Source organism: Sinocyclocheilus rhinocerous, unplaced genomic scaffold (genome assembly GCF_001515625.1).
Source record: "Sinocyclocheilus rhinocerous isolate Xijiao unplaced genomic scaffold, SAMN03320098_v1.1 scaffold898, whole genome shotgun sequence".
Classification (NCBI taxonomy): Eukaryota; Metazoa; Chordata; class Actinopteri; order Cypriniformes; family Cyprinidae; genus Sinocyclocheilus; species Sinocyclocheilus rhinocerous.
In genome coordinates, this window is record NW_015652144.1 from 946,774 (window position 1) to 970,789 (window position 24,016).

The following is a 24,016-nucleotide window of genomic DNA, read 5'->3' on the forward strand; positions in this document are numbered from 1 at the left end:
TCGCTCTCTCTTCCACTGATGTGGAAGACCCTCGTCACAGGGTCGTGGAGCGCGCGCAGTCAGATTGACTTTAAAATGTAACCCAATTTCACAGCTGAACATATGAGCAGCTGCTTGTGAAATGCATCTGGAGAAATGCTGAATGCTCGTTTCAGAGATGTGTGGATTTCTGTCGAGGTAAGTTACTTTTGATTTTGTAGACAAAAGCTTGATGCACATTATTTAACATAACACCTCTTTTTAGGTTGTTAAAAAGGGGCAGATGTTTCAGGGGAGATGAAATGTCGCCTGGTAAATGTGAATAATTGAACATAGCATTGATAGAAACACTGAGCCATTTCTAGGGAATTTGTAGAGAAGACCAGGATTGGTTGGCACAGTTTTCATTCCATGTTGAATATCTCTGGTGGAGCAGACAGATTACACAACTGGGTTCAGATGAATGCAAAGGTTCATAAAAAAGACTTATAAATGTTACCTGAATTTGTATAATTAATGACTAAAGTTATGTTGTGTGATTTTGCCACCCATCCCCAGCAGGACTGCTTGGTACAGGTTGAAGTACAGTGCTTAAAGAGAAGCAGCTAATAGAAAACGTAATGCTTTAAAGGGGTCATATGATGCTTTTTAAAGATCATTATTTTGTGTATTTGGTGTAACAGAATATGTTGACATGCTTTAATGTTCAAAAAACACATTATTTTTCAAATACTGTACATTATTGTAGGTCCTCTATGCCCCGCCGAATGAATGAATAAAATAATAAAAATAAATAAAAAACAAAAAACTAGCAACATATAACCCACATTTGTCATATATAATTATTTTTGTGTTTAAATATGATATTTGACTGATTTGAACATTTCCTACTTTCACTCTAAAAAATGCTGGGTTAAATATAACCCAATAGCTGGGTTTGTCCCTTTTTAACCCAGCATTTTTTAGAGTGTTCATTTAAAATTGTTTTCATTCACTATAGGCTTTGCTCCTCTATATTACATCAAATATTTTTCTCAATTTTTTACATTTTAGATGAAGTGGTTCATTTTTTATTTTATATAGAAAACTTTATAAGTTGTCATCACCTTGATTAGTTTTTACCCTTTAATGATAGAATAGCTCAAGATGCAGACTTTAACACTTTGGAAACATGCTCTCTGACACTCTTAAAGATGTAAAACAGTACTGCCACTTTGTCCAGATCAATCAGATGGAAAATGGTGCTAGTTAAGAGCACTTTATGAGTAATTATTACCATGGATAAACTTTTGATACACTCTTGAAGAAAGATTAGAAAACTCAAACCTAAACATATAATTCGTAACATCAATCCATCCATCAGTTCTCCAAACTGCTTACACACATAGACATTCAAAGGCCTTCTGGCCCAACCAGAACCATTAAAAAAAATAAAGTCTCCTTAAACAGACCAAGATGGCCGCCAATTGAATTGAATTGAAATTGAATAAAGCCAGTCTGCTTTTTCCAGATCAATCAGCTTTGACATGGTGATCCTAGTTAAGGATACTTTATAATTCACTATTTTACTTTGCATACTTTGTTCTACATTCGACCAGGATGGCCGAGTGGTTAAGGCGTTGGACTTAAGAGCCAATGGATGTGTGTCCTCGTGGGTTCGAACCCCACTCCTGGTAGAAACCAACCTTTAAGAAACCCGTAACAAATATAGGCGTTTGTATTTACAATAATACATCACTTTAAAGGTGCCATAGAATGGAAAACTGTATTTACCTTGGCATAGTTGAATAATAACAGTTCTGTACATGGAAATGACATACCGTGAGCCTCAAACACCATTGTTTCCTCCGTTTTGTGTAAATCTCGTGCATGCAAAAGACCACTGAAAAATAGGCGAATCAGAACATAACACCATATGTGTCCTAACGACAAATAATACAGTGTTTCTGTGTCGCTCTGAGATAACACGTATGGGTCGCTGCAGATTATTATTTATTATACGAGCTGTTTTGGGGCAAACTGCTCAACAGACCATTTGATATTATTGATCTGGAGTTCTGTCAAGCCATCTAAAATATAATAATACTAATACTAATACTACTACTACTACTACTAATAATAATAATAATAAAGATTCTGATTATAAAAGTATATGCATAAGATATTTAAAATTAAAAAATTATTCATTTCAATTTTCGAAGTACTTTATTAGAATTAATACATAAGAGTGACTGAAAAGAAAATATAATGATAAAATAAAATTTTTGTTTGGTATAATAGCCTTTGTCTGAGTATGTATTAATCGCATTAATAATGTGCAGCTGTTAGTTCGGGCACTAGGACGGAATGTTTCGTTGCAACGTAACTGAATGTACCATCTCTGTTCTGGGGGGTGACATACGTTCAAAAGCCTGCATTTTAATACCATTTACCAACTCGTACTTGTTGTATAAGATTAAAATCAACACTTTAGTAACATATACCCATATTATAATGCTAAAAGTGTATATCCTGCATTGTATTGTGCCATATGAAGAGTGACATTTAAAAGAAAACCCCTCTGTCAGCTATAAGTGCGCGTTACCCGGTTTCCTCAGTCTCTTTCTGTAATAGGGAGTCCGGTAGAGAAGTTCAACTCAAACCGCTTGTCACTTATCAAACTCTTCGAAAGTAAGTAAAACTTTAGTTTTCACTAACACGATAGTGGTAATATATTTCACCTTTATCGTGTTACAGTTGAAGAATTTCGCTGGGAGTGTCGCGCCACGCGGCTGCATATGAAACTCGAGTTTAATCCGCTGCAGAATTTTAACCTAACGTTACTTGATCAGACTTCATACACATCACATACATATACAGTTTATTAGACGTGAATAAAAAGTCATCTTTCACGAGTCTCATGAGTTTATAAAACTTTCATGAAGCGTGTGGAGTTGACAGTGACAGCACACGTGAAGTTTCAGTGTTTGTTTCATGTGTTCATAAACGGGGTGGATCATATGAAGCATCTATAACGGATCTGTATGTGTCATCTAATCCTGACCTACAGGTCTCTGCTGATTTAAATCTGGGTTAGACGTGTTGCTGTGGTTTATTTGCTCTTCGTGTCCTACAAGCCAGTGTCAGTCTCAGTGCCTCCCGCTTTTTAATTTGCATATATAAAACGGGCATCTATTTCACTTGGTGATATGAATTTCACTACGTTTTAAAGACCAGTGTAAATTTAATGGCATTGCATGAATACAAAATCGAGTTAAATAGTATTTTGTTTCATCCTTTTAATTAAAAGACAGCTTGATAGGGGATGGCAAACAATGAAATGTTAAACTTTAATTATTCTTGTTTTAAACACCATTTTTGTCTCCAGAACTGGACACTGTGTAACCAAGTACACTAACTTTTCATAACAACCTTATTATTGGCAAATTATTTGGTCTTGGAGGAGAGTATTTAAATAAAATGTCATTCACTACTCATAGTACATTTATGGGAATTTGAGGACAAAAACTGTCAACACATTTTGCATCTGATTTGGCTGCGATACTTGCTAATTTGTGCTGCTCTTGGTAAGATTGCATTGGTCATTTCGTGTCCTTTAATTTGCGAATTGGCAGTAGATTACATGCAAAACCTTCTACTCCCAACGGTGCTTTTATAGGATTGTGGTCGCGTGCTCATTTGCAATGTTTAATCAATCTGGCTCTGTCTTTTGTGGGCAACTGGTGTCAGACAAGATAGTACTTGGTGATCATTTCTCAGCCAATGTTAAATGCTCATTGTTAAAGGGAAGGTGAAAAACCCTGTCAGCACTTGTTTTCTCTGAACACCTCAGCAGGTGAGTTTGGAAATGAAACGCATGGTGTGTTTGTGATGGATTCTCAGACTAAAGAATACTTAGTGGTAGTTTAGGAGTTTGAGTTTGAATTGACCGTTCGCAGGGAGCTTGATTGACAGGCGATCTGACCAATCAGAACGCGGATATTATCTGCCACCGCTGCTATCCGCCATCTTGCCCGACATCTACACCGGTCTCCATAGAAATCCATGTTAAAATGGGGTAAAAAAAGATTGACTGAATTGAAACTTTTTCAATGTAGCTAAATATAAAAATGTGCGGAGGGTTAAGCTGTGCTGTTGTTGGCTGCCACAGTAACGGCAATAAGCTTAGGGAATTCCTTTAATTAAATTAAATAATAAAATAATGTTAAAACGTGTGCTCTTATTATTGTGGACAATCCCGTGAACTTCACCCCGATCGGGAGCTGTATATGCACGTGCGCTCGTCTGTTTTCATTGCAGCTAACCTTGCGTCGCTTCATGTCATCTTCCCTCTCATTAAACTATGACAGGTCCTTTACTGCAAAAAGACAGTCATTGTGACACTGTAAAGTGGTGAAACTACTTTTTTTTTTAACCATTTTCATAGGTTTCACGTTATATTGTTGGCTCGGAAAATACGTAAATGCGTATGCCCAGTAGCTGCAGCTGTATCCCTTCTAGCCTTAACCACAAATCAGACTGGAGAGTAGATTAACTTCGGTGGACTTAAACTTGAAAAATGGTGTGTTCGGTGGTTGAAATAAAATACTTTCTGATGTTTATTCATGTTCATTTCGTGCTTTACGTAAATATGAAAAGACGATCAGTTCACATGTTTGAACTGAGGCAATACAATGATCTGCCACTACACGTTAAAGAGCCACAAAACGGTATTGTTTGAATTTCTTTAAAAAAATGACAAAATATGAAAGCTGTCCTGCTTACAGAGTCCTGAGACCTTGTTTCATAGCAGAAGTAACCTTCTCTGTCGGCACGTTGTCAGTTTCCTCTTTGCTCTGCGATTGTTGTATTTTTCTCTGCGTGAGAACATGTGCTGCGTCCCAATTCGCCTATTTATACTATGCCCTAAAAGTATGTACTCTTTTTGTGAAGAAAAAGTACATACTTTTGAGTATGTAGAAGAATAGTAGGCAAGTTTTGGGACATACTACTTGGTCATAGCTGCTTCTTTAACAGACGCTCTGTTGCTTAGTTACGTGCATTCTGTCCAAGCGGCAACCTCCCGCTCTCTCTCGTGATGCCAACAAGGAAGTGACTTAAACTGTAATTCATCAACTGGCCGCAAAAGGGAGTCAATCCCATAGACTCCCCATGTTAAAATGCCCAACTTTACAGCAGAAAAAAACATGTTTACAGCCTGGTTCAAAAAATGATTTTGGTTTATATAGCTAATTTTGCCCTTCATGACAATTGTGAGGGGGGTGAATTTTTTTTTATAAGTCATCCGTTAAAATTATATTAAGCCTTAAAGTTCTGCATAATTAAGGACGTGGCCACTTGAGTGACAGGTGGATTGCCGCTGCTGTCACCACCGTCGAGCTAGGTGGGCGTGGCTTCAGCAACCAGCTCCCGCCTTTTTGCCCATTTTCGATTAGCCGGGAGTGACGAGCGGTGACACGCTGCCAAGATGGCGATGGCCGGCTCTGCCCACTTTAGGCTTCAAAAACCTCTTCAAGAACCTACGGGTGACGTCACGGACACTACGTCCATGTTTTTATACAGTCTATGATTCTGTCACTGTTTAAACTGACCTGGTAATCATCTTGTCACAGTTAACATCATCCACATTTAGTTTAATTTGATTTCCTACTCTATTGGAGAGAAATTAAGAGGCACGTTGATCTGCTAGTCGCGGGTCTATCATGCTGAGAACTCTGCTCATGTGTTTGCATAATGATGCATTTAAAAGTTAATGACCAAACGTATCTTTATAAAAGTTCACAGTGTCGCTGCAGATGAAATATGTGGATAACATTAAATTAATATTTTTCATCAGGTTAGACCTTGATTATCACTCAAATCCCTTTCTCTACTGGTCCGTCAGTCGCGTATATCCGCCATGTTTGTAGTTTTTATAACTTTTTTTATGAGTGTTTGTAGTTCTAATCGAATCCTCGTCCACCGCGCAATGTGTTGTGGGCAATATTAGCTGTTAGAGTGCATCGATCTGCACTTCGAATTCTAACCGGAAGTAGTAGACCATCCGGGAATCTTTGGCATACTTTTTTTTAAACATACTATGATTTGAGACATACTAATTCTATTTTCGAATACTATTTAGGACGGATACTATGCGAATTGGGACGCAGCAACTGTGTGTAGTGTGAGAGCAACATTGTTTGTCAGGGATAGCAACAGTAACTAAGGAGGGCGGGTCTTTGCGAACGGTCAATTGTGGCATGACTTCGCCCCATTTTCAGTATAAATTTCTCTAAGGGTAGAAACTGATTTTTTTCTGGCTGTCATCCTCCTACCCCTAAAATGTAAAAAAAAATATTCCTGGCTATTTTTAACGTGATTGTTGCCATTTTCACTTAATATACACTACAGTAGGGCTGGGCAAAAAATCGAATGCGATTTTCATGCGAATCTCGTCAGTAAAGCCTCTTCTGGTGATTAGAAGTAAATCTCCAGCACGTGCTTTCAGATGGAGCGGCATTTACTACACAGAGCCGTAGATCACTGACAAGCTACACAAAATCGCAGGCGATTCATTGCCGATTCTGAACGCGATTTTGTGTAGCTTGTCAGTGAACTACTACAACTAAGGCTCTGTGTAGTAAATGCCGCTCCATCTGAAAGCACGTGCTGGAGATTTACTACTAATCACCAGATATATCGGCCGATATTCTTTGTGTATATAATAGTACAGTACCAGTCAAAAGTTTGAACACTTTCCCATTCGTGTGTCCAAACTTTTGACTGGTACTATATAGTGCTGTGTTCAAAATATCGATACGACGATGTAGGGCTGGACAATAATTCAATATCAATATGTATCGCGATATAATTTTTTTCAATAATGGTGATATGATTTTTAAACACATTTCCGATATTTCGATATACATTACCAGTTTCCCATACATTTATTTATTTTTGTGCCGTTTGACTTCGTGAATATATATACATAAACACATTTTTTGCAATGATCACTCAAATGTGGTGATCAAACACTTATAATGACGTGACAAAGATATGTAATGGAGGCAGGACATTTAACAATTTAACAAACTTTATTATCCAAAATGAGTCTGACATCAGTGCACTGAACAGTAAAGTTGAAGTTTATTCAACTTCATTTCAATTCAGTTCCATTAAACTTTATTCCATTGAATGTTCCGAAGTGAAATAAACTTCATTCACGGATTTGCGCTACTGTCTTCACACACAGACGAAACTTACTAGAGAAGTGTGAAATAATATACCTCTGTAAATAAATACAATATAAATAGGGATGCACCGAAAGAAGTGAAAGTGTTGGCTGGTGTCACTATCTCACGAACACGGCTGCAGATCTCCACCAAATTCAGATCGCCAGATCGGTCGGCGCACGACCGCGAATTTAACCGCCCATAACTCCCAGACCCCGGGGGCTATCGACGCAGGGGGTGGTCTCATTCGAAATGGGGCCTCGAGGCGTACACTCGATTCTGCGTTCGAGAGGGTTCCTCGAACTGAAGGGATCCCCCGAATTTGGTGCGGATCTGCCGCGCTGTTACAGAGATATGGCCGTTCAAATTTTCAATGGTATTCCATACACTTAAGCTTTAAAGCGTTTCATCCAGGTCGCCAGTAGCAAACAATGGAGGAAACTCTGCTGGAAAAACTACATAATTACACCATTTACAAGCATTTTATCTGCGTTTTATGTTCTGTAAAAAAAAATTCATATCGGCGGCATATTCGCCGATACCAATATATCTGCGACAGGCTCATATCGGCCGATAAAATCGGAAAAACTATATATCGGTCGGGCTCTAATTTTAATGTGTTCTCTTAATTATGAATACACTGGTTTGTAGTGCAAACAGTTTTACCGTTTTCTGCACGTTGTTATTCTTCTCGTTATTTCCCTATAGCGGCTAATGAACTGGAAGTCTCACCCATAGGCTTACTTCCGCGTTGAAGAAAAAGGTGGATAGCTGTAGTTATTGTTCAGATAGCATTAATTAACTGGGTGATTGGCTTAAATGTGTGATAATCAACAGCATGTTGCACATGCAAAACTTGGGCATCAAGTTGAAAATAGGCCAGAATATATGTATTTTTAAATATATTAAGGCATTTGACTGCAATTTTATGTGACTTGTTGGATATGGGCAAAAAGAAAACTGTTTGTTCATTCTGTTTGCTTGATTGCATGGCTGATTTTTAAGTTTTTATTTATTTATTTTTTGATTTATTAAAAGGATAACCATTCATGTCGTAATTGTTATTAGGGATGTAACAATTCAAGTAACTCACGATGCGATAGGATTCATGATACTGGTTTCATAATATGATTTTTTTCAGAAATCTCTTCATATAAACAAACTAAGGCTTTGTCTGTGCTATTTCCATTTGAAATTAGAAGCAACCACTGCTTTCTAATCATGATTCAAATAGAGATGCACCGATTGCAATTTTCTTGGCCGATTTCCGATTTTTTGTTAGTGTGATCTGCCGATACCGATTTTTGCAGATTACGATTTTCTTTCTAAGAACTATAATTGACAGCATATACAAACAAAAATCTACTTTTCTTCAACGCAAAGTTTTATTTTCATAAAAAAACACAAGTAAAAAGTCAGTAATAAAATAAGAACAAATAAAAAATAACACATCTAGTGTTATTTCACATTTGATTACTTTGATTTCTGTAGTCTTCATTGTAAAAATTAAATACGGATTAATGCTTACCATTAAAGTTATAAAACGTATTCAGTCAAGAGCAGAAAGTGGTTTTCTTTCTTTTGTTCTTTGATTAACATGAGCGACAGCAGCATAAATATTGGACTGCGGTCCCTTTGAGAGTTTATCCACGGACCCAATATACTGTTACACAACATGCGTTCTCTTTCTCAACTATTTAACGTTCCAAAACTGACTGTGTTTAACACAAGTATGGCTAGTTTAGGGGCATGGGCCTTTTGACTTTAAGGAACTACCTTCTCATTTATTGAACGGTGTGTTTTGTGAGCTGTTTGTGGATTTTATTAAATATTTTTCACCTTTCAAAAACCTCAACCTGGTTTGTGTCACCATTGGCTGCTGGGTGAAAGCTGATCGGTGTGAAACTAATCCGAGAGCTTTGGCACGCAAAATCTGTCCCATTGTCTGCAGCCCATGTCAGCGAAAAAATAAATGAAAGGAGTTTTAGTGGTTGAGTGGACTTTAACAATCAATCCAAATAACCGTTCTACAAAATATGTGAATGCAAGACCTGGACAACATAATTAAGAGTTTTTCCTGCATCATAAAGTTGTTTTTTTATGGGTTGTATGAGTTTACTATTGATCCTCTGCAGTCTTCAATTTATCATTCTGAATAACTGATTCTGACTTTGACAGTAAAGGCCTGTTCACGGCAAGAATGAAATGGTTAGATCAGAACGAGTAAGTAATGAAGGGTTTGTTCACAACAAGGGGTCTTTGACTTGCTTGAATACAAGATGCAATGCATCTCACAATAGATTTTACTCACTAGATAATACTATTTTCACTTGCTTAAAGTAGTGACTGAATGTATGGAAATGTACGGTATAATGAATAACAGATGTTTGTATAAACTGGTGATAGGTTGGTTTCAGTAGGTATAGTGTAAATTAGGGATGTAACGGTATGAAAATTTCTTAACACGATTATAGTGACCCAAATTATCACAGTTATCAGTATTATCACGGTATTGTTAAAACGTGCTGGAGATGTTCAAAAAGTAACGACACATAAATCACTTAACCAAGTTTTATATTTAAAAATTAACAAACAACAAATAAAATGACTTTTTCTTTGCATAATCACTAAAACAATAACATTACCAATGATCTTCGGATTTTAAATGACAACTTGACTGACAACAGTTTAATAGCATGTTGAAATATCTAATGTAAATGTTCAAATAAAGCTTTGAAAAAGTTTAATAAAAAGGTAAACCTCACATTTCAGCCTTTAAAGAGCAGGTCATATGGGTTTTTGAAATATATATCTTTTGCAGTTTATAACGTAGCTATCCTTAAATGAAAACAATCTGCAAAGTTGTTAAAGAGCAGGAGAGACGAGCAGGTTAGTTAGGCTGCTGCGCATGTGATACAGCTGTTCTGCGTTCTGATTAAAAGTTAAGACAGAGCATTCATATAATTAATTCATTCATATATTCATTTGTATAATTCCCTTAGCACTCTTTTAAAACCTCCCAGCTTTTCCGCCCTGTTTTCACTCAAAATGAAACTACTCTGCGTGCTGTGCGCACGTAAGACTTACTTAAACCTGTGCTTTATGCTGGACAGTATTTATCTCGAGTTGTTCAAATCGCTGTAATCTAATACGGTTTTAATGATAATTAAAAGATGAAACGGTAATACTAACCGTGGGGAATTTTATCATGATTTATCGTCAAACCGGTAATCGTTACATCCCTAGTATAAATATATTGTCAATAAACATTCCCTTTTTGTCAGCATATTATATTGTTCATGTAACGTTTTTTTATTGCTTGTTTGTTTATTGTTATGGCGTCTATATGTTCTTTGTTCTCAGATAGCAACAACATCAGTAAAATTATTTGCACTAGCTATTTAGTTAGTAGTCTGTTGCAGCTGCTATAATTAAGCCAGCAGTTAGTTAGTTTAACCTTGCTCCGCAAGTTTTGTTTTTCCTATTTATTCAGAACTGTTTAAACATTTGTGTGAAGGCAGGCATCATTGTGCAAACAAGGAACGGACTCTTTCAACTTTTCTGAGATTCCGACATTATTTATTTATTTTTTTAATTTAAATGCATTTTTAAAAAATATTTCCAATATGTAAACTAAAACACTATTTAATTGTATTGAGTGCAAAAAAAAACAAAAAAGCTTGAATGTGGGAAAATCTCTAATGATTTCTGTACTGAAATTATAATTGTAAGGATCCAAATTCAAGAGAACTAATAGGAAATAAACATTTATGTAACCACTATATGGCCATAATGTGTGGCAATATAGTGGAGGATATATGCATTCATATATATGGTTGGTGCTTGGCTTGCTCGGCTTGATTTATATTTGCTTATGTTTAAGGCTTTTTGCACACTATCTCCTGAATGAATTACATTACAAATTAATGAAAGACTTGCATTTTAATTGTTTTTTTTCCCCCTGCGTTTTTCTAAAGCTCTATGCTTGCTCTTTGACACACAAACTTTTTAATTTTTCTTGTGTATTAGCATCACAATGAGTGGACTTCAGGGACTCGCCCAGGAGAACATCTGGTTTGACAAGTCCACATACGATGAGGCTGAGAGACACTTCTACGAGGGCACGAACGGCATCCCTCAGACATCTCAGGTACTGCCCCCTACAGACCCGGATGTCGGAGCAAAGCACAATTTGAGGGTCTACAATTCTCATTTGGGTTTTGACACAAACTGGTAATTGTCTCAATTAATGAGGGTGACCGAGTTCTCATGGAGAGGCATGAGTTCCTGTTTACTCAGCTGGTGTATGTCCATCTATCATCTGTTTTTCCAGGCGTCTGCCTTTTCTTTAAGCTCCAATGCTGAATAGTCTGCACTGACAGCGCTTCCGGCTTCGCTACCGTTCGGACGTTCTTGCTTACTGCTCTGCGCTTTGCTCCCTATTTCTGTACTTTTCTTTGATTTTTCTAAGATTTTTACTTCAGCAGATCAGCACAGTGCTCAAACAACATATTTTTGGCACAAACACTAAAACAAAAAACTCTCTGGGACTGGAATAATACCACGAAAAAGAAAACTTTTGCCTCCCACTACAAATAAACTTGCCTTGCCTTGCCTTGCCTTCTGTACGCACCAGTGTATTTTTGTTTGCTTGCTTGCTCACTCTCTGCCCCTTGCTGGTTTGTTTGACATGGGCATTTTTACCCTGCTGTACCCTTCCAGGAGAGAGATGCTAGTGCCATTCTGCAGGACATTGCTAAAGCCCGACAGAATATCCAGCAATCCCTAGCCGGAGTGAGTACTGCCCCCAAAATATGAAAGAAATCTCATTATTGGTGCATACTGAATTTGTACTGTAATCTTCTTGTGATGCGCATTTAACTAGAGTGATTACTGACGCTCGATAACTGTCGTCCTGCATGGGACCAGTTTGAAGGGCTGATTTAATTCCACTTCATGAAGCTCTAACCAAGGTGGAGGTGAAATTAACAGGACAGTTTTTAGTTCAACTGCCGATCACCCACAAGACTGGAGCTACAGTACAAACACTCGCCCTCCAAAAATATCCCTGTGCTATTTAATTATGTTTACAGAACCCCCTCTGTGCCCCTGGCAGGGAGAAAAAAAATCAGCTGTAGTTATGGATTAGTAAACTGTACATGGAGATTACTAACCCATGTACACAATTTATGAACTGTATAAGGATTTGGAGTGGTGGCTGATTTGACAGATTAATTTTTGTTTAGTTTTGAATTTAAATGTAAACTTGAAATGATTGAAATTATTTTAAATTAATTATTCTAAAATGCAAAAAAATAAAGATGAAAATATGCTGGAATATCTTCACTGATATATATCAAAGATTGATCCCTTACATAAAATATAAGAGTTTTACAAGCAAATACTGTTTCAGTCTTTCTACTTCAGTTTAATTCAAATTTTGTTTAGTTCAGTGTGTTACTTGCTGTGCGGTCAAATCGTATCACATTAGATGTCGATGCTGATAATTTACAAATATTGATATTGATTTATTGATATAGCTGGTCAATCAATGTCAGTTAGGACTGGGCGAATAAAAAATTAAGTACTTAAAAATATGAAATATAAAAAAAAGAAAATAATACAAAAAGTCCAGTCTTCTGACAAAAACTTAAATTTTTCTTACACTATATATACTCTATATTCTCTAATTTTATAGTGTCCGCAAAGATATTGCGTCAAAACGTATCGCCCAGCTCTAATGGCAGTGGGCTGTATTTTGTAAATTATTTGTGGATGGGTTTTAATTTTCATGAAAACACCTAAATGATCAAAATGTACTTCCCAGAGATTGATAAAAGTTTGCATCAGATTGGATGTGAATAGTTTTGAATGGACCTTTACATTTGAGAATTGTAATATTGAATTTGAATATTGTTTTTGCTAAATTTATTTATAATTTTTTTTAATGATTTTGGGCTCAGAATTTGGCACATCGGACCGATTAAATAGAACTTCTGATGTGCTGCACTCATTTTGCACACTTTGCTTGTCACCAGATTTATTTTTGTTTTAAGGTTTATCCAATTGGCATGTTCATTTTTGAAGAAAATCCGTAAAATCACGTGCACCGATTTCTTAAAAGGCTCCATAAATTTCCCAAAACAGACAGAAGCTCCCAAGGTCTTTTCTCACTGATGCTGCAGTATTTGGTTCTTCTGTCGGCAGTTACTTGACACCTTTCTCATCATCAAAGCATATGCTTACTAGACACTTCAGAAAACTCAAATGCATTGACTAAGAATCAGAGTTCACCTCAAATATTTTATATAGTCCAATTGTGTGCACCTAAAAGCACTTAGCTGTATCAAACTGTCTTGTCGTGTAAGTAGGTCTAGCAAGATCTCCTTCCCAGCCTGACATCTTTGGTTGTGTTTATGTGCCTGTGCATTTTGCAATGCATGTGCTGTGCTCTGTTGTTCTCAGTCTTGTTCATCTGTCATCATTGATATTGTAAGAGGAAACAGGCTGCTGTGCAGTTGCCTGAGGATGTTAGTGTGTGTTTGTGGTTTATGCTTTTATGACATGTTCTGTGTTCAAGCAAGCAGAGCTCACGTCTACACACCGCAAATGTGCTTGCATGTTTATATTTGCAATTTGATAAACTGTAAAAATATCTTTGACTATAATTTTATTAAAGAAATAGTTCACCCTAAAATGACAATTTGCTAAGATGTAGATGAGTTTGTTTCTTCATCGGAACAGATTTGGAAAAATGTAGCATTACATCAGTTGCTCACCAATGGATCCTCTGCAGTGAATGGGTGCCGTCAGAATAAGAGTCCAAACAGCTGATAAAAACATCACAATAATCCACACCACTCCAGTCCACCTTCAATTAACATCTTGTGAAGCCAAAAGCTCTGTGTTTGTAAGAAACAAATACAACCCCAATTCCAGAGAAGTTGGGACATTTTGTAAAAATGCAATAAAATCAAGAATCTTTGTTTAGTTCATTCTCTTTAACTTTTATTTAATTGACAAAAGTATGATGAAATTATATTACGCAATGATATTATGCAGCGCCTGAAAATAGGCTAACTTCCGTCAACATAACCAACGTGACCACCTGCTTGCACAGGGAGCGTGCTGGGGACTATTTTCATGCGCTGCGTAATATCATTGCTTCTGTAGTTACATCGTGTACTAAGAAAACTCTTGAAACTCTAGAAACTCTTTGGTCATTTTTGAGCGAGATGCTAACGGTCTAATCGGATTCAATGATCTATGCTAAGCTACAGCTAAAAGTACTACCGCCAGACCCGGAGATCGGCTGAATGGATTCGAAAACCGTAAAACTCAACTGTTTAACTCTAGGGAGTTGCCTATTTTATACTAAAATGAGCCTATTTTCAAAAATAGTGGAGTGTTCCTTTAACACCGCAGCATGACGGTTTCTTATGCAATGCCATCTGAGGGTTCAAAGGTCAAGCACATTCAACTGAGGTTTCCTGCCTTGCCCTACATGTACTGTGATTTCTCTGGAATCCCTGAATATTTTCACAATATTACGTGTAGTAGTTGGTGAAAGACCTAAATTCTTTGCAATTTTGCATTGTGAAGTGTGATTTGATTTGTTTGACACCATGAAATTTGGCACAAAATGATGAGCCATGATCCAGCTTTGCTTGCAAAGACTGAGATGCTGCTTTTATACCCAAACATGATACCTTGACCCATTACCAATTCACCTGCTTACTGTGAACTGTTTCAAAACCGTTTAAAGTGGATATTCTATAACCGTTTCAATTTTATTTTGCCTCTGTCCCAACTTTTTTGGAATGTGTTGCAGCCATCAAAATCAAAAATTTGTTCATATTTACAAAATACATTTACGTTGGTAAGTGAAAACTTTGGAAATCTTTTCTTTGTACTTTTGTCAATTAAATAAAAGTTAAAGAGAATGAGCAAATCACAGATTCTTGATTTTATTGTACTTTTACAAAACGTCCCAACTTCTCTGGAACTGGGGTTGTACATCAAGACATTTCTAAACTTTAAACTTTTGCTTCTGGCTAAAATACCAGTCCATAACATTGCTTCCTCCAGTGATAAAGTCATCTTGTCTAAATCGGGAGAGAAATATGCACAAATCAAGCACTGTTTACAAGCAAAAACAGTCCTAAACACACATGTGGGTGGATTTTGATGAGAGGACAACTGAGGAGATGGACTTTATCACTGGAGGAAGCATTATTATGGATTACAGACCAGAAGCAACATGTTATAGTTAAAGTGATGTAATGCTAAATTTCTCCAAATCTGTTCTGATGAAGAAACAAACTCCTCTACATCTTGGATGGCCTGAGGATGAGTATATTTTAAGCAAATTTTCATTTTTGGGTGATCTTGTAGTTATGTTTTAACATGAAGGTCATTAAAGGACCGATTTAAAGTGAAGCAAAAAACTGAGGGCCAATGAAAACATTTCATGCATGCATCTCTTCTCTGGTCGCTTTCTTTCTTTGAATTTTAATAGAGCAAAACTCTGTTGTTGTCATAGTAGTTTATCTTTGTCTCTTTCTCTAATTTGTTTTCTGGTTGTGGTGGTTAAATGTGAAACTCTCAGGTGAAGACTGCTCTACAGGGTAGTAAAGGGCACGCTCGCGCGCAAAAACCACGGGAGAGGAAGACCGTAAGTGCTGTGCTGCGGTTCAGTCTGATGTCTGTGTGAAAAGCATGTGAATGGAGCCTGGAGCAGCGTGGATCATGCACGCATTACTGCTTGACACTTTCAAAACAGCCTGTTTTCTGTGAGACTGGTGTTTTTAAGGACACAGACATCATGCATTGGTTTAAAGTTTTAGCCTTCACCAAAGTAAACTGCATGCAAGTTCAAGTGGAAAATTTTTTTTTCAGTGTTTCAAACTGAAACTATATTATTCAAAATATCCTACTATCATGCTTCCACATGATTTCCTGTGGGTTTTGAGGTTGACAAACCTTTTGTTTGGCATGTCTGCAGTCGCAGCCCTGCATGGTGTGTTTTTTACAGTCAGCTCTTAGAGATATAATTCACTAACGTTCAGTTCTCCTTCATCTGATTTGCAGAGTCAGAATGCCAGCAAGTCTGAGGATCAGAGTGAGCTGGTCTCTCGTCTAAAGAGTCTGGAACTGGACAACAAGAATCTGCACAAAGGTACGTATTAGAAGACAGACAGACATGATGGCTGTTCCACAATCAAATGAGTTGCCTACCTAGACAGCAATTTCCCAGTTCCTGATGTGAAGTCTGTTGGATGCTGCCTTAGGAGTGTTCAAACAACAGTGATTTGTGGTGACAGAGACTGGAGGTCATTCGTTCTCGGTGTGTGTTGAAAGTTGTAAGTGATAAAAGCCACAGAGAATGTGGGCATGTCCATAAATGCAGCACAGCTGAGAAATGTTAAACTTTATGCCAATTATGACTGATGCAACAACTACTAATCAGAGAGGAGACATTGAAAGTTAAGTGAGAAGAATTACTGTGTGAGATTTCAGTGCATGATTTGTCTCTGCTCACACGCAGCGATATAATAAAAGATGTTCAAATAATTTCGGAACTGTTGGCATTTTAAGTAAGATCATCATATGTCCATTGCATTTTTAGTGACAACGATTTCATGTACATTTGGAATGACATCAGGATGTTGTATTTGTGATCAGATTTTCAAAAGTTGTGTGAGGTTTCCACTGGAAGAAAAGTTGTGATATCCAGGCCTAGAAAATTCATGGAATTTTTTTTGTTATGCTTAGCTCTACAATATTTTGTCTGCTAGAAATTTTTTATTTTTTTATTTTAATTATATGCTGAATTTTGAGTGAGGGTTATTATCAGGGGTGCTCATACGTTTTTCAGCCTGGTTCTCATACGAGAACCTGGAGATTTGGTTTGGTCCTCACACGGCACATGGTGTGACCCATCAAATATAACAATAAAAAATAAATTAATAATAGTGATAATGTTATTGCACTTTATTTAGTTTTTTTAAATAAAATAAAGTAAATAATAAAGTGTGATAATACTATTTTATTTTAAAATAAAAGTATTAAATACAAAAATTATTTTATAGTAAACTTAAAAATACAATGCTAATATTTTTTAATATTATTATTGTTTTAATTTGAACCTTAATTATTATTTTTAATTTGAATTATTTAAGTTTTTCATTTTCAAACTTAAAATCAGCAAGCTTTTATTTTGGTGGGTTGCCGGCAAGTAAGTCTATGCGCTTCCGGGTTTAGCGCTGCCAATTGTAGAGCGTCAGTGAATGAAATGTCACAGTTTTGCATTGTGCTTTGAAAACGTTAGCTGGTAGCCTAGATTTATGCTTTTAGTTTGAATAGAAATCTTATACAGTACAGTTTGTCGATCTAAAATGGTAATTGTGCATGAACAGCTGTCAACCATGTCGGTATGCAAACGCGCGCTCTGAACTAATTTACACGGCGCATTTCTTATTTTGGTCACGCATGCGGACCTGCGGACCACTTATGTGCGCCCCTGGTTATTATAGTAAACAAACTATGAAAAACATTTTTGTTACTTAAATGTTGAAATAAATATAAATATTGAAATACTAAAATAAAATTAAATGTATTAAATATTATTTCAGTTAGTTGTCTAGGTAACTTTTTTTTTTTTTTTCATTTTCATTTAGTTTTAACTTGATTTAATAAAATAACAAACTTAATATCAAATGAATAACTATATAGGCATTAAGAAATAAAGAACTAAATTACTGGAACTTTAAAATTGTAATTGAATGAAGACTATAGTAGTATACCAATACTAAAATAATAAAAAAATTAGTTTAACTTATTTTCAGTTTTAATTGAAGTTTTGGTGATTTTGATATTCATTTTGGTTTATTATTCATAGTGGTTTATTAGTTTTTGTTTTTCTAAATTTGTAAAAATGTATTTTTTTATTTTATTTTTTGCAGCACGCTTTGAAAGACCGAGAGATTGACTTGAGTTTTGGCTGAATTTTCAGTTTGTGTTACTGATTGTGTTGAAGCTGCTCGTGATCATTGTGAGATTAACAGAGCTGTTGCATTACCAGTGGTGGATGATCTGAGAGCCGTGCTGTCCAAACTGGAGTCCAGAATGGCTGTACTGGAAAAGAGCCAAGCGCCTGCTTCAAAGACTGTTACCGTTACAAAGGTAGATGTGAGATCCTGCCATCTTGAACTCAATGATCCTGAGGCCATATTTGTGCACTGAACAAATTCAGCTATCATTCATAATCTGCATATTGTTTCATCTGAAGGCTGCTCCTGTCCAGAAGCCCAAGGTTGAGGAACATAATGGCGCTGACGACGACGATGACGATATTGACCTGTTTGGCAGTGATGAGGAAGATGAGGAGGCAGAGCGTATCAAAGCAGAGAGGGTGAAGGAATATGCCCAGAGGAAAGCCAAAAAACCAGCCCTCATCGCCAAATCCTCCATCCTGCTGGACGTCAAACCTGTACGAGACCGCACTCACAATCTTTAAAGTGTCAAGTATAATTCCTCAGTTTCAAATATATGGGTTTTCATTGATCAGTGGGACGACGAGACAGATATGTCGAAGCTGGAGGAGTGCGTGCGCTCCATACAGATGGACGGCCTCCTGTGGGGAGCTTCTAAACTGGTTCCTGTCGGCTACGGCATCGAAAAGCTGCAGATCAGCTGTGTGGTAGAAGACGATAAAGTGGGAACAGACATTCTGGAAGAGGAGATCACCAAATTTGAGGACTACGTAAGTGCAGGATGAATATGAGAATGTTTCACCCCAAAATCAAAAGAAAAACTGTATGTTGTATAAAGAAACTGAAATATAAGTTGTTTTTTGCATTGTACCTTTTGCATTAGATTCTAATTACCTTAATCCAGTAATTGTTTTATATATTGCAGTAAAATACTGATCATTTTTTAATGATGTGTGCTTTGCAACTGTTATTTATTTATTGCATTAAAGTAACTTTAATAAAATAATTTAAGAAAATGTGTGAGGAAAAATTAAATTTGTCAAGAAATTAAAGAAAAAAATTTAATTCTTTTTTTTTTTTTAATAATGAATATACCATCACAACAAAAAAAATAGAACATCGGTCTTGAATATAGGTTCAATTTATGCATTATACTGTATATGGTACATTTAAAAGCAAAATCAGTTTTTTTTTATAGTTGTGTATATATTGCAGTAAAATATATTATACAATTATTTTATAGTTCAGAAACACTTGACAGATGTATTTATTGCACAACAGTAATTTTTATAAAACGGAGGACAAATTATGAGGACAAATGAACAGTTGCCATGAAAATAAATAAATGAAACAATTATATAAATTTAAATATTAATATTAATAAATATTAAATTATATAAATTGGATAAAAATGTTTATAAAATAGTTATTGTATAGTTCATTATAGTTTTTATACTGCAGTAAAATACAGAATTTTTTTATGATGTATTTGCAAATGTGTGTATTTATTGCATTACAGTACTACAGTAACTGTAATAAATAATTGAGGACAGATTGTGAGGGAATTAACTTAATTGTCATGAAAATAAAATGATGTAAATTATAAATGAATTATAATGGAAATTATCACAATGACAAAAAAAAACATTGGGCTAAATGTATTCACAAATATACTTTTAAAATAAAATGTGATTTATTTATGGTTCGGTGAAATCCAAATAGATAAGTTCTTGACATTTTTCTTTTTTTAGATTGACATTTTGATTACATTATAACCTGTTAGGAAAAATATTTCATTTTATTGACCAATACTACATTAATTCCTCATTATGTTGTAGGTCCAGAGTGTCGACATCGCTGCCTTCAACAAGATCTGAGCCTCTCGCCTCAAACAACCACCTCACACTGGGTTACTGCTGCTTTTATATCACACGGTTACCAATAAACTGTTCAGCCACGTGAACCAGCTTGCTGTATTGACTCTTTATTCATGTCCTGGTTTTTACAAATTTCCATTATATTCTTTTTTTTTTTTACTTAAATGGTAAGTTCACCCAAAAATGAAAATGGTAATTCCAGCAAAAAGATATATCGAGGTCAGAGCGCTACTTTTCATAATGTTGCATGGGCAGTTTAGCCTCTACAATAACAAGCGACAAGAGAAAAACACAAATGCAACACAAAGGTGAGCGAATGTCATGCTTTTGATTTTGGGGTGAACTGTCCATTGAAACAAAATGAGAGCACATAATGTATAACTAAGCTGAAAGTTCGACAGAGTTTCAAAGTAGATCCAAGTCCGACCCAGAAACCAGGATAGAGAGGCTGAGTGAATGTAGTTTGCTCTCGATGCAGCAAAATCATGGTATCGTCTGCCAGAGAAATGCAATAAAACGCCAGCATTCCAGCTCTGTGATCGAGATACACGCCGACTCTGTGATGCATTGGAGTGTGTATTTCTACACTAAACTTATTGTGCTGGAACAAACTAAGAAAATCTGCGAAATCTAAGCTCCACGATTTTGAGTTGCATCCCAGTTTTTGGTCCATAGTTCCTCCAGTTTTGTAGGAAACACCAATAGAAACTCCTCCACCGCCTCTCCACTCCACCTCCCAATATCCACATCCAGACTGACCCTCTTTGCACAAGACTTGAGCCCAGCTGATGAAGTGATGGCTGTGGCTCATGGTCGGTCTTGACCTCTGTACGGTCTCTAGAAAGGCGGAGGAAAGAGTTGGCTGTGTTTGGATCTAATGTCAAATCGCAGCAGCCTGAAAAAGAGAGGATACTTTACTAAGAAGTCCCTTTAAGTCATGCTACTCGGTGGCTCAGTGTGTCTGGGTTCCGGTGTCATCCGCTTCCAGCTATTTTTAGCTGTATAAAACAGCTCATTTTGCAGAGTGATATTTCAAACTGGTGTGTTTTACTTTGTTATTTTAATGTATTATCTTAATTATGAACAGTGGTTTGTAGTGCAAACCGTTTTACCAATTACTGCAGTATGATATTTTTCTCTTTATTTCCCTACAGCGGCTAAAGAACCGGAAGTCTCGCACATTGACAGAAAACGGCTTACTTTCGCATTGAAAAATAAAATGGATAGTAACCAGAGCTACTTACTATGGAAGAGCCTACAAAGCTGCAATTGTGAGAAAATTGTGTGGTTCAGAGAAAAAAGTTAGAATTGTGAGATATAAACAATTCTGAGGGGGAAAAAGTAAGAATTGTAAGACAAGTTTAAAATTGTGAGTTTATATCTCACAATTCTGACTTTTTTCAGAATTGTGAGAAATAGGCTAAAACTCATTTGCGAGAAATAAACTCACAATTGATTATCTCACAACTCCCAATTCCCAACTTCGCAATTGTGAGAAATAAAGTTGCAATTTGGAAAAATCTGAATTGCAAGATATAAACTCAGAATTCTGAGAAGAGTCAGAACTGTGAGAAATAAACTCGCAATTGTGAGAAGGAAAAAAGTTTTTTTGTTTGTTTTTTGTAATCCCGTGGCAGAAACAGGCTTCCATATCTAACTGCAGCTGCAGTGATATTCCGCCATTATTGCGTGTTACACTTTCTCCTATTCATAAGTAATATGAGTGTACCGTCTTTGTATATCTTAAGTACGGTGGCCGAGAAGTGCAAAGCAAATCACAATTCTGAAAACAAAATAAACAAGTAGTATACTTGATAGTAGAAATCCTGCTATTTTAACATAGTGTAAATAGGTATTTGCACTTAGTGTAAATTGAATATTGCTAAAAATACTGCTATTTTCACTTAGTGTAAATAGAATCCATTGCTAATACGAGATTTGAAAAGGGAGGAAAAAAAAGTTCGGCAAAGCCAAGGACACGCACTTATCCATCTGCGCCACTGGAGCTAATGTTTTACAGCCATTTTTAACTAAACGTAAATAGACACCCCGTATTTTTAATTCCATAGTAAGGGCAATTCAGCTGAACTCACACTGTAAGAAATCTCCTCTGGTCCTCGGCTCAGTCTGGTGTAAATGTCTATGGGCTGGAAAAGGTCAGTGAGGTGAATTACGTCAGAAGAGTTTTGATGTACAGTGGTAAACATGTAAACATGGGTGAGTTGATGCGGTTTGATGACTCACTTGCTGGGAGGGATGTGAGTGTCCGTACCTGTATCACTGTTCAACGGACAGCTCAGGGAGTTTCCAGCTGACTGATTGTGCCCTTCATCAACTGTAAATATAAGAGTATCCGCTGTCAAGAGACGTTTGTGCATCAACCGCTGATGTTTATATCATTCTAAGTAATCAGGTGTTGAGGCCATGATTTTGCCAAGTAAGACATGTTCCAGGATCAACATCTTTTGTTGATCCTGGATCAACATTACTATCTAAAAATATAGACTTAACCCAATCCCTACCCCTAAACATAACCCTACCCATAAATGATCCCTAAAATCCCTAAAAAAGTTTACAATTACAAATAATTATAATTTTAAATTTTACAATTTAATTAATTAAAAAATATATATATTTTACTAATTATCTTTCATCTTTGACTGGTATTTATTATTAGAAATAATATATTTTGTTTTTAAATAAAAAAATATTAACCATTTTTATTTTTAAATATTTAAAAATGTCTATTTATATGTCATTTGTGGTATTTACAATGTATTATTTTTTGTTTTTGTTTTCGTGTTATTTAACTACATTTTCTAATGATTTTAATGAATTTTGAACATTTAATTAATAATATGAGTTAATTACAAAATATGTTATTTTGCATTATTTATAAAACTATTTTGAATGTCTAATTATTTGTCAGTTAGTGAATTTATTTATTAAAATGTTTATTTTCAAATCAGTTCATAATTCCTTCGTGCATTTAAGTGGTTACTAAGTCCACCATAGTCAGCTACCTTGTGTATCTGAGTTTCTACACTCACCTAATTCTGCGATCTTTGTCGATTCTCTGTCACAGACCTCGTTGACTTTATCTCTCAGCTCTGCGAGAGCTTTTCTCAGTATCAACAAAGAGAAGTACGGATGGACGTCGATGCTGGGTCGCCCCCCAGCGTCAGGAGGAGCGCAGAGCGTCTTATAGTTCTGCACAGGTGAGTCAGACAAGTAAAGCTAGCGTGTTAGCGAACAGCAAGTAAGCAAACCCACACCTTTATATTTGCTGGGCCAAATTCCCCTATAGAGGCTAAACAAAGAGAATGCTATGCCATGGCCTTGTGGTTCCCATAGTGTTTCAGTTTCGTAACCTCCAGCACAAATAAACAAATTCAGTTCATGTTTCAGACCCAGGACTTTACCTGCAGGAAATGGAAATGATCCTCAGTGTTTGAGAGCGCCTCTAGCTCGGCCTCTCCTCTCCTGTGTTCAACTGTCTGTTGATTCAGTCGTTCCAGAAGCTTCTCCGTCTGGCTGAGAGCTGTCCTCTCCTCACCTCTGATCAGCTCTTTCACCTCCAGATGCTTTCTTTCAACGGAGCGCTGCAGTCTGGTGAAGATCTTTTCGCTGTCATCTTCAACCGCTTGTGCTGAACGCTAAAGCAATGACGGAAAGGACACTGTTTAACCTTCTGGCATTGTTCAATTATGGGTCACACACTTAGGCTGATGATACACGGGCCAACTTTTTTTGAGCAATGTTGCTTGGGCACTTTTCCATTGAGAATTTCTATCTGGATACTTTAAAGGGGTCATATGATGCTGCTAAAAAGAACATTATTTTGTGTATTTGGTGTAACGAAATGTGATTTTTACAAAGCTCATCGGTCTGAAAAGCGAGGTGTGCTCTGATTGGCCAGCTATCCAGTGCGTTGTGATTGGCCGAATACCTCAAG

General features: G+C 36.4%; 1 protein-coding gene, 1 non-coding gene and 1 pseudogene across 3 annotated transcripts; 2 read left to right on the forward strand and 1 right to left on the reverse strand.

Annotated features, from left to right (window-relative positions):
• Positions 1–1,572: 1,572 nt before the first annotated feature.
• trnal-uaa (transfer RNA leucine (anticodon UAA)) lies at positions 1,573–1,655 on the forward strand. Its single transcript has one exon. It is a non-coding gene; the product is annotated as a tRNA-Leu (tRNA).
• An 891-nt stretch (positions 1,656–2,546) lies between these two features.
• LOC107713671 (elongation factor 1-delta-like) lies at positions 2,547–20,147 on the forward strand. 2 transcript variants are annotated; one of them, XM_016519254.1, is made up of 11 exons: positions 3,074–3,231; positions 3,694–3,729; positions 3,793–3,814; positions 11,220–11,340; positions 11,913–11,984; positions 15,799–15,864; positions 16,281–16,368; positions 18,274–18,374; positions 18,481–18,681; positions 18,760–18,954; positions 20,023–20,147. In XM_016519254.1, exons 1-11 carry the CDS (start codon positions 3,216–3,218, stop codon positions 20,059–20,061), a joined length of 957 nt encoding a protein of 318 aa, XP_016374740.1. In that variant the 5' UTR covers positions 3,074–3,215; the 3' UTR covers positions 20,062–20,147. The 2 variants fall into 2 exon arrangements, with proteins under 2 accessions (XP_016374741.1, XP_016374740.1); XM_016519255.1 differs by lacking the exons at positions 3,074–3,231; positions 3,694–3,729; positions 3,793–3,814 and adding an exon at positions 2,547–2,649.
• Positions 20,148–20,191: 44 nt separating this feature from the next.
• The window catches only part of LOC107713673 (tripartite motif-containing protein 16-like), a 9,377-nt pseudogene continuing 5,552 nt past the window's right edge, over positions 20,192–24,016 (reverse strand).